General features: G+C 41.8%; 1 protein-coding gene and 1 non-coding gene across 3 annotated transcripts in view; both read left to right on the top strand.

Annotated features, from left to right (window-relative positions):
* Positions 1 to 13779, top strand: part of RPL5 (ribosomal protein L5) — a 33875-nt gene extending 20096 nt beyond the window's left edge. For both annotated transcript variants that reach the window (XM_086953927.1, XM_086953928.1), the window contains 4 exons: positions 4249 to 4451; positions 6945 to 7122; positions 11994 to 12082; positions 13620 to 13779. In XM_086953927.1, coding sequence (XP_086810053.1) covers positions 4249 to 4451; positions 6945 to 7122; positions 11994 to 12082; positions 13620 to 13719 — 570 coding nt within the window. In that variant the 3' untranslated portion in view covers positions 13720 to 13779. The remainder of the gene's footprint in view (positions 1 to 4248; positions 4452 to 6944; positions 7123 to 11993; positions 12083 to 13619) is intronic.
* On the top strand, positions 10402 to 10487 carry LOC147747458 (small nucleolar RNA SNORD21). Its single transcript, XR_015300481.1, has one exon. It is a non-coding gene; the product is annotated as a small nucleolar RNA SNORD21 (small nucleolar RNA).
* Positions 13780 to 14001: the final 222 nt, after the last annotated feature.

Here is a 14001-nt window from a genome sequence, read left to right as displayed (position 1 = left end):
GGCCCTCCTGATATTATGCCGGGTAGCCCGCTGCGGCATAAAGCCGGCCTAGTCTGGATGGACCAGATCCGTTATGTGCGGCTTGGCTAGGGCCTTGGCCAGGACCTTGGCCAGGATCTTTGCCTTGATATGGAGTAGGGATATCGGGCGGTAAGAAATTCCCTCTATTTTGGCTAATTTCTGGTCTTTAAAATCCTCATGATTTTAGAAGGAAAGGGTGCAAATTTGGCATGGATACCTATTGTGGTCAAAAAGTTACAGGGGCCTAAGCGTGAACTACCCCAAATAGTCCAAGAAAAATGCTTAGCATGGGGGAGGCCTAGCAGCGAAGGCGTTAAAGAAACCAGTGTGGGAGACCAAGCTTGGTTTTTTGTTGCGTTTTTTTGCCACTGATTGCAGCAAAATAAACAAATGGATTTGGTAATCAGACCTAAGGGTTCAAGGCATTCTTACCCTCCCTCCTTCCCCCCCCACCCCCCCTTTCTGTCTTTCTCACTCTTTTGCTTTAGGGCTCAGAGGTTGAGGTGATGGCAGCTAATCAGATCTCGGATCTCCTGGGATACAGAGCCTTCACGACCGTAGATCTACAATGTTGTTGAGAACGGATTGCTTAAAACGACTGAACAGATTTACACCAACTCACAAAAAGCATTTCTGGACCAAGATCTAGCTTTCCGCCAAACTTGGTGTAAATCTCTGCAGCGCGGTTTAGGCTGTAGCTTTCTTACGTTCCTATTGGAAAATGGATGGGACAGCTTGTTTTGACTTTCTCCCGCCCCCCCCCCCCTCCTCCTTTTTGGGAGAAGGTTCATGGATATTTGTCAAACGTCGCCAAAGTTATTAGTAACACAAAATGCATTTCCTGCTTTGTTGGCCTATATGGAGTTCACTTTTTTCAGGAACTGTTTTTTTCAACAATTGCCTTTAACATGCTGATTTTTCAGTTTGAACCACACTGTTTAAAGACCAGAGAACGTTCTTCTGGTACTCTGCAATAATGTGTCTAGTAGGCAATAGTCAATTCTAGGAATGTGTAAGTATATATATTTTTTTCTGTATTCTATAATGGGTACATTCGTAGGAGATTGCACCGTTTTTGTATTTGAATTTATAGGGTGCGCAGCTACCCACAGGGGGTCTCCCGGCGCCAAATTAGTAGTGATTGCACGTCTCACTTGTTATTGAGAAAAGAGCCGGGTTTTAAGGTCTCTGCGGAATTTCAACAAAGATGGTTCGAGTTTCAGTGTAGCCGGAAGAGAATTCCATAACCTGGAGGCAGCACAGCAGAATGGGCGGACGCTCTTTCTCGTCAATTTAAAGTGTGGAATCAGAAAATTGCCATTAGCTGATGATCTAAGATGACTGGGTGGATAATATTGTTGGACAAGAGCCTGGAGGTAGACTGGAGCTGACCCTAGCTTGATTTTGTGCATAAATCAAAGGGCCTTGAATTTGACACGCTTGGCGATGCGGAGCCAGTGAAGGTCTCTAAGAAAAGGGCAGATTGGGGATCTCTATGGGACCTTACAGAGGAGGCTAGCAGCTGAATTCTGAATGAGCTGAAGTCTCCTCTGAAGCTCCAAGGTGGCCCCGAGGTAGAGAACATTTCCGTAGTCCAGGCGGGAGGTGATTAAAGCCTGGACCACTGAGCGTCTGGTCCCCTCTGGGAGCATCCATAATATTTTTCGAAGCAAACCCAAGATGGAAAAACACGTGGCTGCCACCTTGACCACTTGCTGTCGCATGGAGAGAGAGTCATCCAGGACAAAGCCAAGGTTGCGAACCTGGGTCACTGGAAGGTGAGGTGGGTCCATTTCTGGGGGCCAGTGCGCAGAGCTCCGGAGGTGCTTCTGCTTGCCCAAAATGAACACCTCCGTCTTATCTCCATTCAACTTCAGGAGATTCGCCTGCATCCACTCTGCCACCCGGCTGAGACCAAGTTTAAGAGCGGATGGGGCATTTGCTGCGGCTGAGGAGAGGGAGAAAAGAATCTGGGTGACCGTTGCCTTTTATTAGTCAATACCAGCAGTCTTGCAGATAGTCATGCCTTCTGCCCTACCTCTGACCGCTTCATTGCCTGCGCTGTTAGTCAAGAGGAATTTGCTGTTAGTTGTACAAGTCATGAACTTCCTGGGTTGTTTGAATAGGCAAAATATGTTGTTTGTACACCTATGTAAGGGAATCTGAAGTTGCTGTGGGAGAATAAGTAACTAAAGGGACTACCTTGTGGAGTTTTGTGTAAGACTAGTTTTTCCCAGACCAGCTACTGTCTTCGGAACAGAAAAGCAAACATGACTGATGGTTGCTATCTGTAGTAAGCAGAATGCTGGTGATTTTGTGTATACACAGAATACTTGCTTTGTGTCCTCATAAGAACCCAATGTTATAAATATGCAATCTACTAGGACTTTTAACACTAGATCTCCCTGTCCTTTGTTCAATCAGTCTGCATGCTTAGTCGCTGAGTTGTGTTGGTCTGTTGGTTATTTGTTTAAAAACAATTTAACACCATACGTGCGGCGGCTTTTCCCGCTGTGCGCTGAGTTTTTAAAAAACCTGCGGTTCCGCGTACGACAGGCGTAACTCCTGACGAGCTGAGCTCATCATGAGCGTCGAAGGGGTTAAAGAACTGGAGTAATCCGGTTTACAAAACGTCCCAAAGGTGAATAGGTTTTCTGACTATTCTTTAAAGGGCAATGATTTGGTCAAGAGTGTCTGGTGGGAATGGTTCCAGATTGTGGCCTTTAATCTGGAGTATGATTAAAAACATCTTTGACATAGGAAATTAATGTTGTTGGTTCTTCAAGCTTAAGTTAGCTAAAAAAAAATGTTGGTGCAACACGAGTATTAGATATGAAACTTTGAGTTTTATTCTGGCAAGTGTTTGAACTGGGTGAATGTCATTTTATCGACACAGTTGACATCTTTTGTTGAGAGTACAGTAGTCGGAGGATCTAAGATTTATTGATGGAGCAAGTTATGGTTCAATTTCTGAAACCTGTTTTGCACAGTTAACAAATATAAAGTGATAGCTGGCAGAGGTGCTTAATTCCAATGAGTACCGATTGAGCTGAAAGTTTGCTGAATTTCATTTTAGCATGGTTGACAGTTCTGAAGTTGGCTATGAATTACACAGGTACTGTGCAATGAAATATTGGTATGGTACGATTTAGCATTTCTGGTTAAGAATTACTGCACATGGATTTCTTTGGTCTGAAAGCGAAGTGATTGACTAAATTTAATTATCCTAGGAATGATGTTCCATAACTGGACAGAGTATAGTTTCTCTAAGCTGTATCATTTGAAGCGGCTCTGGTTCTTAACTGGATGTGCGTAGTAAAAGAACGTTTTTTTAATGAAAGTTGGAATTCGATGACGTCCGTTTCCATTGTTAAAATGAGAGCTCTTAACAGTGCCCACGTCCCCTGAATCAGTCGAACATGCTGGGGTGGTAGTAAAGTTATTTTACTCTAAGATTCTTCCCCACAGTTTACTCATTACCAGTGGTGCCAATTTTCTTTTCATGTGGTTGACCAGAACCATAAACCCAGCTTGTGGAAATATTGGAGTGCAATACTGATGATAGTATCTTTGGGTTCAGTAGACGTTTGGAATATAATAGTGAATACTCTATTTGCAGTTGAGGAAAAGGCAGTGGATTCATGACTTCAGATATTTAGGTGTTTAGCGTAGTGTCAGAACAGCTGCATATAATGCTAGGAGCTACTGCTTAGACAAATGCCTTCATTTATGGTAGACTGGATGCTAATGTTGTGGAGGAGGTTTAAAAGGCTTTGTGGAAACTTTTCCGAATTGCTTGAAGCTGAACAGGGGCAGTAGAGACTTGTCGCTGTGGTGGAGTTTAAAAACATTTCACTGGTAATATTGCATTCCCTTTTGTTTGCTATGTTGGCTTCCATAGCACCTGCTACCTTCAAGCATTGACCTTCCACATGTGGAAGAAGCCCACTGTAAGAGGTCATTCTCTGGAAGGAGAATCTTTGGGAAATGCAGGTTCTATTGGATATTGCGCAACAGACAAATGAGATTTATGAACATTTCAAGTATGTGCCATAAGACCAGTACTTTAAATTGGGAAATGATAATTGGGATCGAAATAGTCTAGTTTGCATGTTTCAGAATTTGTCTTGCAGTGTACTAATGTTCCTGATTTTCAGTTGAAGTGGTTTCCTCTTCATTGTGTTTTAAAGCATTCTGTTATGTAAAATATCTGTTCCTGTCTTTCAGATTCTCCATAAATTTGGCTTGGACAAAATCTATGAAGGCCAAGTGGAAGTGACCGGTGATGAATACAACGTGGAGAGCATAGATGGGCAACCTGGTGCCTTTACTTGCTATCTGGATGCTGGCCTTGCCAGAACCACCACTGGAAACAAAGTTTTTGGAGCCCTCAAGGGAGCAGTGGATGGTGGATTGTCCATTCCCCATAGGTAATTGTATACCATCTTGCACAAAGTCTCAACACTAGAAGTTTGAAGTGTATTTTCTGCACCAGCCATCATGACCAGTTTAAAACCCTTTGCACTAATAAATGTAAACTTAATTTACTTTTTGTATGTGTATTGCAGATGTCTGGTATTACATTTGTCCTTGCTTTACGATTCCATTGATCTGTGTTGTGTAGCTTCCACCCTACGGTAGGCATTGCGCTGAGTCGAACGCTTGCTGTTGTGTGTGTAAGGGTGTCTTTAACCAATGGTATTTCTATTTTTTCATATGGAGTATAGTTATTTGGTTTTTTACCCTTAGAGTAGGTGTGAGGTAATTGTATGTCTGTCTGCTGCCAGGAATGCAACCTAAGAATAGAACACCTGTCCAAAAATCTTTGTGTGCCTCAAACGCCAAGGTAACATCTCCAGACAAAATAAAAAATTAATTGCAGAGTGGGTGTACTCAGCGGAAAATAGGAATTTAAAGGTGTAACCTTAACCTGCATGCAGCCAATACATAAGAGTTACCTACTCATATGAGGAGGAATTCCCTACTACTACTGGCTTCTCCAGTTTGAAGGGGAGTGGGGTTCTCTGAGAAGGCACGATTGAGCTACTCGGGCGATCCATTAAAATAAGAACCCAACCATCACTGGCGGTACCATTTCACGAAGTTTCCACTTCACGGAAGGATGGTGCTAGTCCCTCAGGATGTTGTTCCTACAGGCCAGCTAGCTCAATGCCACCATGAGTAATAGGACCGTGAACACAATCAAAAGTTCCATCATTGTGCTAAAACTTTGTATATATGCAGACATATAAATGTTATAGAAATCTGGCGTACTGCTGCTGTGCGTCCCCATACCGAATTGTCTAGGGTGCATGTGTTGCCAAGAGTGTCTGTACTGGATGATCCAACCCCTGTTACCTGAAAGGAAAGAATGTGAGTCTCCCGTCGTGGTCACGAGCTGGACACTAGTTGCAGAGATATCCGCAAGTTGCTGGGCCAAAGCTTTTGCGTGTAGAGACCTCACCAATGACACAAAGCGCTCCTCTTCCTAATCCCGGAAATACATTTTTATTTATAATGAAAAGCATCCTTGCGAGTCCTCGGGCAGGCCAGCATAGTTATGGTTTATAGATATCTGTGTTACCTTATGGATGAAAAATAGAATGACATTTGCGCAATGTCAACTCCTTGTACATGATGGTTAAGGAGTCGTGATTGTGGTTTCGCGCAGTGGAATCTTAAAGCGAAGCAGTTTCAGAGAAACTGATCCAGCATGGTCACGCACCCAAATGTGTGTAAAAGGTTACTGTGTGAAGGGGAAAGGCAACTTGAATGTGTATGTGGTGAAATATGGCATTGTTTCTACATGGACTAACTAAAACACATGACCGCAGATCTGGTTACAAGGGTGGCTCAAACACTCTGCTGTGTTTCTTTCTATTCTCCCCCCCCCCCGCCCCTCCCTTTTGTCTGGGTGGGTTTTTTCCATCCTATTTTCCCTTTCCGTGCCTATTTGGGAGTTGAAATCTGAAAGCTCTCTCAAGGACCATATTTTTTTTAACACTGGTGGACAAGTACTTTAACTTGATTATGCTTTGCCACATGATTTGTTTCTTGCCAAGATGGCTCAGTGGCCGTTTAACAGTTGTGAAATTGCCCGTGGCAGAAAATGGTGAATTTGAGACCAAACTGTGCTTCTTCCTATTTAGAATTTTTAAGAAATCATTCCTGCCACAATATTACAACTCTTCCATTTGTCTGCTTAATGGCATCTACTTGGATTAATTTGGAGTCCAGCTACATACAGCAACCCATATTTCAGAGGCCTTAACCCAAAAGGCAGATAAATCCAGCCTAAAAATGTTCCTTTCGGGTCTACCGACCTCACGGCGAAATGTGATCACTTGGACTGCGTTACACAAGCTTGTGAAGTGGAGATTTTCAAAACTTAAATTGTCATTGACAAAGTCTTTCTCGATGAGATTAATTCCATGAGGATCATCTTGGACTCCTGTGGCAAACTTTCTCGAAGAGATGAATATTTCTAACAACTATTGGAACATCCACATGGGCATTGTCAACTCAATAAGTGTCCTTTGGAATGTTTCTTCAGATGATACTTAAAGGAGTCTTGGGTCTTTGTTCAGATAGTTATTTCGGTGTTTTGGTTGTCTTGAGGCTTGTGATGAGTTGTATTAGATGTGTTGCTGACAGTTATGTACTCCCTTCTGTATTACTTGATTTACCAGTTCAATTTATCAGAACCAAAATATTTGACCATTATTTTCTTCTGCTGTTAAAATGTTGAACTGTTTCACTGCTGTATGATTCCAAACTGACTGAGCTGACTGTAGTTTATTTTGTTTTCTTTTTTTGCCTGCATATGATATTCAGTTTCAAGACCGGACTGATCCAGAGTAATTTTTGGGCTGTTATTGGATTGTTTCTGTTTGGTACTGAAAGGTCTTTAATTTTCTTTTCAGCACAAAGCGGTTCCCTGGCTATGACTGTGAAAGCAAAGAGTTTAATGCCGAAGTCCACCGCAAGCATATCCTGGGAACAAATGTAGCAGACTACATCCGCTATTTAATGGAGGAAGACGAGGATGCATATAAAAAACAGTTCTCACAATACATTAAGAACAATGTTGCACCCGACCAGGTTTTCACATTAATTTTTCTTGATTCTCTGGGTGCACTAAGTCACGAGACAAAAAAAGTCCCTAATGGAAACTTATTCTTAACAGCCAGATATTCACTAATGAGAATAAATGTGTGCAAATGAAAATCAGTTGTGGGAAGGAACAAAGTGCAAATGGTGGGGTTTGATAAATATAACCTATTGGGAATGTCCACTTGAATGCTGCTATAATCCTATTGTAGCTGCTGTTTGTGGCCATTTAGTTAACTGGGATTTGAAGTATGCCACACTGTTTGACTTGTGAATCCAGAAGTCCGGGAGGTGTGGTTAATGCACAACTTTGTTCTCTACCTCTTGCTGTACAACCTGATGTGTGATTATCCACAGTTAATGAACTTCTGCTGAAGTGTAGAGAAATGAGTATCTGGGGAGCACTGGAAAGTTACTAGTGGTTTTGTAGTATGAGTTAATTTGTGGTATTGCTCGTCCCTGGATCTGCAATTATACCTTTTGAGTAGAGTACTATCCATTGAGGATATACTAACGTTTGCTCTAGTAGTTCAGTAGCATTTGATTAGTAGGTTAGGGAGAGTAACGCCTTCCACCAGGAAGTTGGAAAGGCTATATAAAATACAAAATGTACTAAAATTATGAATGTAACAGTTTAACCAGTACTGGGTATGTTGAAAAAGTGCTCTGGTTGTAAAGCTTATTCAATGTGGGGTTTCCTTACTTTCCATCCTAAATTATGAGCTATTGTACATCCACAAACCTGGTTCTTGTTCAGAATATGCATGAATATATGAGCAGTGACCAACTTGTACCTTAAAACATTCTGTAGGTGGATGTGAGCATGTTCACTATATCAAACCTATATTGTCCCACATTTGGGGCTCCTAGTTCTTGGTACAAGGGAAGCCTCCCATGCAAGTTCCACCTTCACAGATTGAGTGATCCTTACCACATAAGAGTATGGCTTCAGTGTCTTCTCCCTGCACCATGTCTCATTATTTTGACCGTTTGGCAAATTAGATCGCTATGAACCACAGGCAATCCTGCTCCAACTTTGCCCCATGTGCTTAATTGGCTTTCCCCTGGAGTATTTTCTGGAGGTTTCTCTTTCTACTTTTTGGCAAGTATGTTGATGCTTTTGGTTGGGGTAAATGTACCCTATTTGCAGCAACTACCAACCCAATCTAGTCTTGGCTGTTGACTTTTGGGAGTGTCATTAATGCAAGTTGACAATGTTTTCCCTTTTTTGTTGCCCCACTTGTGATCAAACTTATTTTGCACATCAGTCTCCAAATTATCTAATGCTTATTAGGACATTGGAATGTTGGAAGCTCCATTGAAAACAATGGAGTAGCTCTGGTCTTATAATGGCTGGTATAAACCCGGCGCTCCAACATTCTAATGCTTCTTTGTTCACAGCTCAGAGCCTGAGGGAATTTCAATCCCTTTGCGCTCCCTAAAGCCTTTGTTTAATTTGTTAGAGCATTCGGACCTCTAGTGGCAGAATGTTCTAATAGCCTTATAGCCCTTTGTAGCTGGGCTATACCAGCTATTAAAGTCCTGCTGCCTTGTTAATAGTCCCTCGCCTTCGGCTCAGGCCTTTAACGCTGCAGCGGGCCTTTTAATAGGTGTAGCCCGCCACGGCGGGCTATAAGGCTATAGTATTTAACATTCAAATGTTTCGACTTCTCAAAACTGATTGAAAAGATTTACAATGGCCCTTTCAAACAAGTGTTGGGCCAAGTTTAGGAGATGGTTAATGTGACTCAGTGTGGACTCGGTGTAGAACAAGTAGCCTTGCGCAAGTGAGCATGTTCTAATTGTAAAGTACCAAAATGCGTTGGAAACATCGGCGAACTAGAAGTTTATTTTTTATAAACCAACTATTGGCATTGCTCAAGTACATGCTTCATAAGGTATTTTTACAGTTGTTCACAATTCAAGCGTCCAGGCCCAGTGGGTTTATTTCGCCACTGAGACACATTTGTCATAGCAAGAAGAAAACGTTTACAATCTTTTTTTTAATTTAAGGAGACATTCAGGTTATTGTTAATTTGCAAAATAATCGTATTTTACAGTTGAAACTAGGAACACTGTAGTAACTCACTTTCTTTCACATCCCCCTTTTCCGCTGGTGGCCCCATATATTTCTATGAAGTAGGAGCCATGGCATTGTCTGTACTCTTGTCATTTGAATAGTCTTTGGATTGACCATTTACATGACTGTTAGGGGACAAATTCCTCACACACCGTCCACTGTTTAATATAGTTATTAGTCACATTTAATTATTTAAAATAACTAATGGTTTTTATTTTCACTCACATCCTCACGGGCCCCCACTTAGTTTAGAAGTGCATCCCTGTTGTCCGGTGTATGCCTGCCCTCTATCAACCCAAGGTTTTAGAGGGCGAGCACTGGTCAATGATGAAGCATGACTCCAGGTGGTGTGTGAGACCAGTCTGTCACATTTTGTGAGATGCCTTTGCTCACAACAGTCGTAACCTTAACAGGGTCACTACACTATGAGCAGCTCTTTTGTGGGAAATGGTTAATATTGGAGGCTGCTAGCTACTAGAACCCTGCGCCTCTTGTTCCCTACTCCACACATCGTGAAGTTTGTCTGTGATTGCAGTAGTGTTTGTATTTGCAATTTTCACTAATTTGATGCGTCCTAAGTGAGCTAGAAGTTTAACATCTCCAGCACCCCCCAATAAAGTGTTGATCTCTACTGAATGACAATTATCCTGAAACACTTGCCTAGAGATATACAGCAATGGCTGCACCAACAAGGGTGAAAAACTAAAGCTGGACACCAAAAAAAGTGTTAACATGCACTGCATTTATTATGATGCATCGGGGCAAACTGAGTTCTGGAGTGTGAGTCAGGGTGTGCCCACCCCCCTCCTATTTGAAAAGGCTCCCTTGAGCTAACGAGCTCTGGTTGATGCACCTGCACCAAGCAAGTGGTACCGAGACCTGAGAAGACTTTGGGCAGCATCTCCAGTACACTCAAAAAGTGTTGCTCTCTACTGAAGGACCATTATCCTGAAACACTTGTCTAGAGATACACAGCACTGGTTGCACCAACAAGGGTGAAAAACTAAAGCCCGACACCGAAGAAAGTGTTATCATGCTCTGCATTTATTATGATGTATCGGGGCAAACTGTGTGCTGGAGTGTGAGGCAGTGTGCGCCCACCCCCTCCTAGAAGTTTAACATTGTTGTGGACTGGTTGTGTTTTTCTGCTAGTGGTGTGCTTGACAAATGTCTGCTGCAGAAATCTAGCTGCTATATGATGATCCCCAAATGACTGAGCTCTCTGTAGTTGGTCCTTCGTCAGCATGTGATGTTTCAAGACGGGACTGATAGCAGCTGGTATGCAGCATGTATGAAAGTTCCGGAGCCTTGAGTTGTCAACCCGTGCTCCTAGAACCTGTGTGCTAATTTTGGAACTTGTGTCTACTTTTCTATAACTTGTCATGGGGGTTTTCTCAAGCAAGCTACTTACCCCTCCCTATGTGATAGTAGAGATTCCGTTTTTAAAGGGACTTTGAATAGTATATAATTTGTGCAGTATTTGACTAGGCGTAAAACATTCAAATTTTGCTAAAAGTAAGCATGTAAAAACTAGTGATGGAATCCAGGCAATAAAGGGGTAGCTTATTTTAAATGTACATAGTGATGTAGAGGTAGACCTCACACTTACTCGCTGCAACGGGATGAGACCAGGTTAGAGCAGAAGCTCATCACATGCCAAACGTCATGTGAAAGGTAGGTCGCACTAAGAGCTTGAGTACAGCTGTTCAAGCAGGACTGTTGCTAAACAGGTGGCCTATCGTACAAAACATCCCCTCTTTACAAAATTTCTGATTTTCAGTAGCATTGAAAGTTGTACTTAAAGTCAGTGCAACAAAGGAGACTCTTAGAAACTCAGTTAAATCAATACATTCTTCTTCATAAATCGGGTGATGTTTTAAAATGTGATGTATTGCTAATTGGTAGCCCTCGATCTCTTCATGAGTTAATGTATTTAGTATGGAAAAAGGAAATGCTTTGTGATTAAGCATGGAACGGTTGGCGTACCACTTGTCTTTTTAGAACACTACCTTTGGGGTAATTCAGTTGCTACTAGTGTTGCATCAGTCCATGCAGTGTGTAGGCGGGTAACAAAATCCACATTTTGCTCCTACTAGTAAAAGATCTGTCCACTTTTATATTTAAAATTTTACCTCTTTCACTTAGGATTTGGGTTTTATGCACTTTAATTCCTGTGGCTGGGAGAAGTTTAATCCATGCAAACAAACAGCATATCACTATGCAAGACCCTAAAGTGAAACATCTGCCAGGCGAATGGGCTAGACTAGTATATCAATATTTGAGCGTTAAGAACTAGTGCTCCACAGGACAAACTCCAAATAAAGAAAATATGGCATCAGTGTTTAAAAGTAAAGACACCACTCTACCAAGCGTGACCTGTAGGTCTGGAATAGCACCATATAAAATTATGAGTACTGCCGCAGCCCGTGCAGGTAAGAGCGGTGAGGGGGAATTTCGACGGAAGATGACGAGGGAACATTGAATACATTATTTTCCATCGTCAGTCCAAATTCCTGGCCTCACCCCTCTTACATGCACGGGCCGCGACTGGAGTACTGTACTCTTTGCAGTCTGCTACTGCATGGATACAGTCTTGTTAAACATTGAAACGGGGGCCCCCTTCTCTATATTTGTGGCTTAGTTATTGATGAAATGTAACACATTTAGGAAAACGTAATTTATATAGAGTAGTCGGGCATCCTCCTTTTTAGTGTGGGGCCTTGTATGTCATCTTTGTGTATACTTGTTTGTTTGAATTTAACATTTGTTTGATCTTTCGCAGATGGAAGAAATGTACAAAAAAGCCCATGCTGGTATACGTGAGAATCCAGTTCATGAAAAGAAGCCAGCAAAAGAAGTTAAAAAGAAGAGGTAATGTGGCCACAGATTTTATGCAGAGTAACTTTTTGTTAAACTGTTCCAAACACCGCACCACCCTACCTTTTCTAAGCTCTTCCTTTTAGATGTCCATCCAGGGTTGGTTTGTTAAGCTATTGGCTGTTTGAAGTGGGAAACATCATTAACAACGAAGGCAGTACTACGCGTAACGTTTACAACGAGTCACTTACCACGTAAACGTCTTTCCAACGCGTATGCCTTTAACGATCGTATTTACCACGAACAAAAAAAACCGAAGGATTAAAAAGGGGGGTTAGGGGGGGGTCTTCCCCCCCCCCCCCCCCCCCCCCCCCCCCATAAAAAACCGATCCCGCCGTGCCGAAGAAAACAGTGTCATAAGAGAGGAAGCGGAATAAACTTCCGCTTCCTCTTTATGACGTAAGAACGACGTGGCAAAGAAGATGAGGGGAAAACTAATTCCGTGGTAACGCATGCGTGGAAAAGGCATGCGTTGCAACGGAATTCGTGGTAACAACATATAACCGTTTGAAGTACTTCTATAGATTACTTGATTTAAGCGCTGGCTGGTCCTCTTCGAAGCGCCTTTCACTGACTCTATTTTAATATCCCATCTTTAAAGACCCATTGTTCAGGTTGGTTATTTCCGTGCTGAGATGGGAATACCCACGATAGTGCTGTGCAGCGAGAGCAGTGTGTAACCGAGTAAAAAAAACGTTTATGATGCCCTTTTACCGTTGAGAGTCTAACTGAAAAAGAAAATGTTCATTGAAGTTTTATCACATGACTAATGTGTGTGTGTGTATGTTGGGCTTCTGCAGGTGTACTTGGGACCCAATGCAAGAAGCATTTTAGAGGAGCAGGCCGATAAACTAACATTTATATCGCAGCTTCAGACCTGAATTTTAATGTGTGATAAATGCAATTGTTTTGCAAGTGTAACGCATGTAGTAGTTCACTTCCTAATTCTAGAAGCTCTGTACGTAATGTACCTGTACCATGTTTTTGGCAGAGTTATTATATGCCGAATAAGACTGCACTGAAACACTTTTTTTCACTCTGAACTAGGCGAGGGTTTGCTCGAAGAATGACATTGTAATTGCTTCGCCGTGTATTCTGTTTTTAGTGAGTTGTCTTTTAACGGTTTTTTCCTTTCAAGAAATACAGATAGCCATACATAACCAATTTCACTGATTATTCAGTCACACCAGGATTACATGGATTTCATTTGTATTAGGCAAGCTGAACCTCTCTACTTGTAGTTTTATGGAAACTTGTAAAATATTGTGGCTTTTAGGAAGCGGAGTATGGATGGATAATTTACCACCTTACATAGTACACTAGGTAAGGATCCTGTGCACAAATGTCAGCTTGCATATAAGCTGTATTCCACTGCCGAGTGAAAGCATTGGGAGCCATGTTTGCTATAATTCCTTTCTTATTCTTCGGAATTGTACCTTTTTTGATATAAGGCTGTAGTGAACCCATTAGATTACTGCAGCAGATCATTTCACACCAAGAGTTTGCTTACAGTTTTATTGTTTGATTATAGGTGGAATCGTGCAAAACTGTCTCTGGCTCAGAAAAAGGATCGCGTGGCTCAGAAGAAAGCAAGCTTCCTCCGAGCACAGCAGCAAGCTGCAGATAGTTAAAATGATTTTCTCGATTTTCTACAAAGATAAAAATGCTAAAAATAAATATATTGAACCCAATTTTTTGTTTCTTTTGTAGACCTTGACCTTTGCCCTTGAAATTCGAAGCAATTTGTTTTTGTCTACACAATATTCACAGGTTGGCCTCTAGAAATAGAATAGAATTTTGGTTCAATTTAAATTATGCAGATTTCTCAATGGGTAATTTTGTACCACACTAGAGTTGTCAGTAAGGCAACTTTAAAGTAGTGTTTTTCTTCATGTAGTGGTTAAAATGCACCC

This window comes from Lissotriton vulgaris, chromosome 1_1 (genome assembly GCF_964263255.1).
Source record: "Lissotriton vulgaris chromosome 1_1, aLisVul1.2, whole genome shotgun sequence".
NCBI classification, from domain to species: Eukaryota; Metazoa; Chordata; class Amphibia; order Caudata; family Salamandridae; genus Lissotriton; species Lissotriton vulgaris.
The sequence above is the reverse complement of the archived record's forward strand: the minus strand, read 5'-3'. Positions and strand labels throughout refer to the sequence as shown.